This window comes from Cynara cardunculus, unplaced genomic scaffold (genome assembly GCF_001531365.2).
Source record: "Cynara cardunculus var. scolymus isolate 2C unplaced genomic scaffold, CcrdV1 Un_Scaffold_4743, whole genome shotgun sequence".
In the NCBI taxonomy this organism is placed as follows: domain Eukaryota; kingdom Viridiplantae; phylum Streptophyta; class Magnoliopsida; order Asterales; family Asteraceae; genus Cynara; species Cynara cardunculus.
Window position 1 is genome coordinate 8,914 of NW_020202038.1, and position 1,986 is coordinate 10,899.

The 1,986-nt window shown below is 31.6% G+C and overlaps 1 protein-coding gene across 1 annotated transcript in view; it reads left to right on the forward strand.

Annotated features, from left to right (window-relative positions):
• Positions 1–792, forward strand: part of LOC112504132 (probable glucan 1,3-beta-glucosidase A) — a 6,451-nt gene extending 5,659 nt beyond the window's left edge. Inside the window, exons 9-10 of the mRNA XM_025108085.1 lie at positions 211–390; positions 722–792. Coding sequence (XP_024963853.1) covers positions 211–390; positions 722–792 — 251 coding nt within the window. The remainder of the gene's footprint in view (positions 1–210; positions 391–721) is intronic.
• The last annotated feature ends 1,194 nt before the right edge of the window (positions 793–1,986 follow it).

The window sequence follows — 1,986 nt, forward strand, 5'->3', positions numbered from 1 at the left end:
GTGCTGGAGTCATATACTGTCTAAATTTAGACCCTTTCTCTTATATCAGTTAGACTTGGACCATTTGCTCCTCCATATATGTTGGAACCATCATCTCTTCTCAAGGGCAAAGTAATCTGATGGGTTCCGCATATCTCATCGCTTTGTTCGTTTATTATTCATATATGAATCTAAAGCTTGAAAATCATGTCAACTGGATGGCGCTTGTAGGAGAGTGGGTAAACGAATGGAACGCAACCAATAGTACTCAATTGGATTATCAAGATTTTGGCCGAGCCCAATTACAGGTATACGATTCTGCCTCCTTTGGATGGGCATATTGGACACTTAGAAATGCTGAACTTCACTGGGATTTGGAGTGGAATATCCGCAACAACTACTTGCAACTTAGTAAGGCATTCCTTCATCAATTGTTACCATATTAAACACACACATGGGACACAAGTACAAGGGATAGATGTCAGATCTCCATACGTCCCACCCCACGGACCCCACCTCCTAATGGAATATACGGGTTCGTTTGGTTTGGTTCATGTTACGCGTGTACTAGGATAGAGATTCTGTCTATGTACATTCGACCCTTCAGACCTCACCTCTTGGTGGGATATACTGGGTTCGTTTGGTTTGGTACTTTGTTTTATGGGACATGAGTACCTAGTTTATAATCTCAGGAGATCATGTTTCATGTTTGAAGCTAAGATTGATATTGTTTCACACACAGGTTACTCGCAGAAGACAGTGTCATTTAGAAGTGTATTGTGGCTGGGATTGGCATGTAGTTTGTCCCTTTAAAATGTATTATAGCCTTTAATATGGAGGGATAAATCTCCTTTTGTTTGCTATTTTGTTGTTTGTTTGGCTTTTGAACTATCTATACTATATTATAAACCATTTGATAAAAATTCTTAAAAATCATTTTTTATATATGAAGTACTGTTTATTGATGCATATTACTTAAAATTTAAGATTATAAGTAAATTGTGTAAGTACAACCTATTAAAATTTCATGTTTGAATTCGTGTAACTAACTACAGATAAACATAATTAAATAGATGATAGACATCTTATTTTAAATATAAAAAATCTAAAATATAATTAAGATAATCATTAAGTTCTAATAAAATATTTAGTTATTATCTTCATAAAAACTTATATTATTAAACCAAAAATAAAAAAATGAATTAAAAATATACAAAAAACAAGAATTTTTAAATAGTTAGTTTAGTACTAATAACAATATTTTTTTTCAATTTTTTATGATATTTTCATATTTATATTCTATTAAAAAATAAAAACATTATCGCTTTCTCAAAAACACAAAACCGTATTATAACATCGATTAAGACAAAAAAAAACATTAAAATCGAGATGTATTTCGTTAAATTGTGCATGTACCCTCCTAGTCATGTTCAAATAAGTGTAGGATATGAAAGTGACGTGCATAAAACACGAGGTTTAGTTGCGTACGTTGATCCAGAATTTTTTTGGAGTGATATCATAAGATAAATACTATTTTTCTCAATTTCATGATTTTTCGTATGAATTTTAAAGTTTATGGTTTCATCCATATAAACTTATGGTTGTGCATTTTAGGTAGCGTTTAATATATAGACATGATTGAGAGAGTAGGACTAAACATGACCGGATAAGACTGGAACAGTTATATGTCTGGTGTTTGTTACGACTAGGATTTCATATCATATAATAGTTATAAATGACACAATTTTCATATACATAAATCTATACTTGTAATAAATAAGTAACTGGGGTGACACGTGTCATCTTCTGGTGAGCTGCTTTTAGTGTTTTCCCGCCTAAATACATATCTAGACACAATTTACATTAGCAGTTCAATTAGACTCATTTGAACGTATCTAGAAACAATTTACATTAGCAGTTCAATTAGACTAATTTGAACGTATTTAGACACAATTTACATTAGCAGTTCAATTAGACTCATTTGAACGTATCTAGACACAATTTACA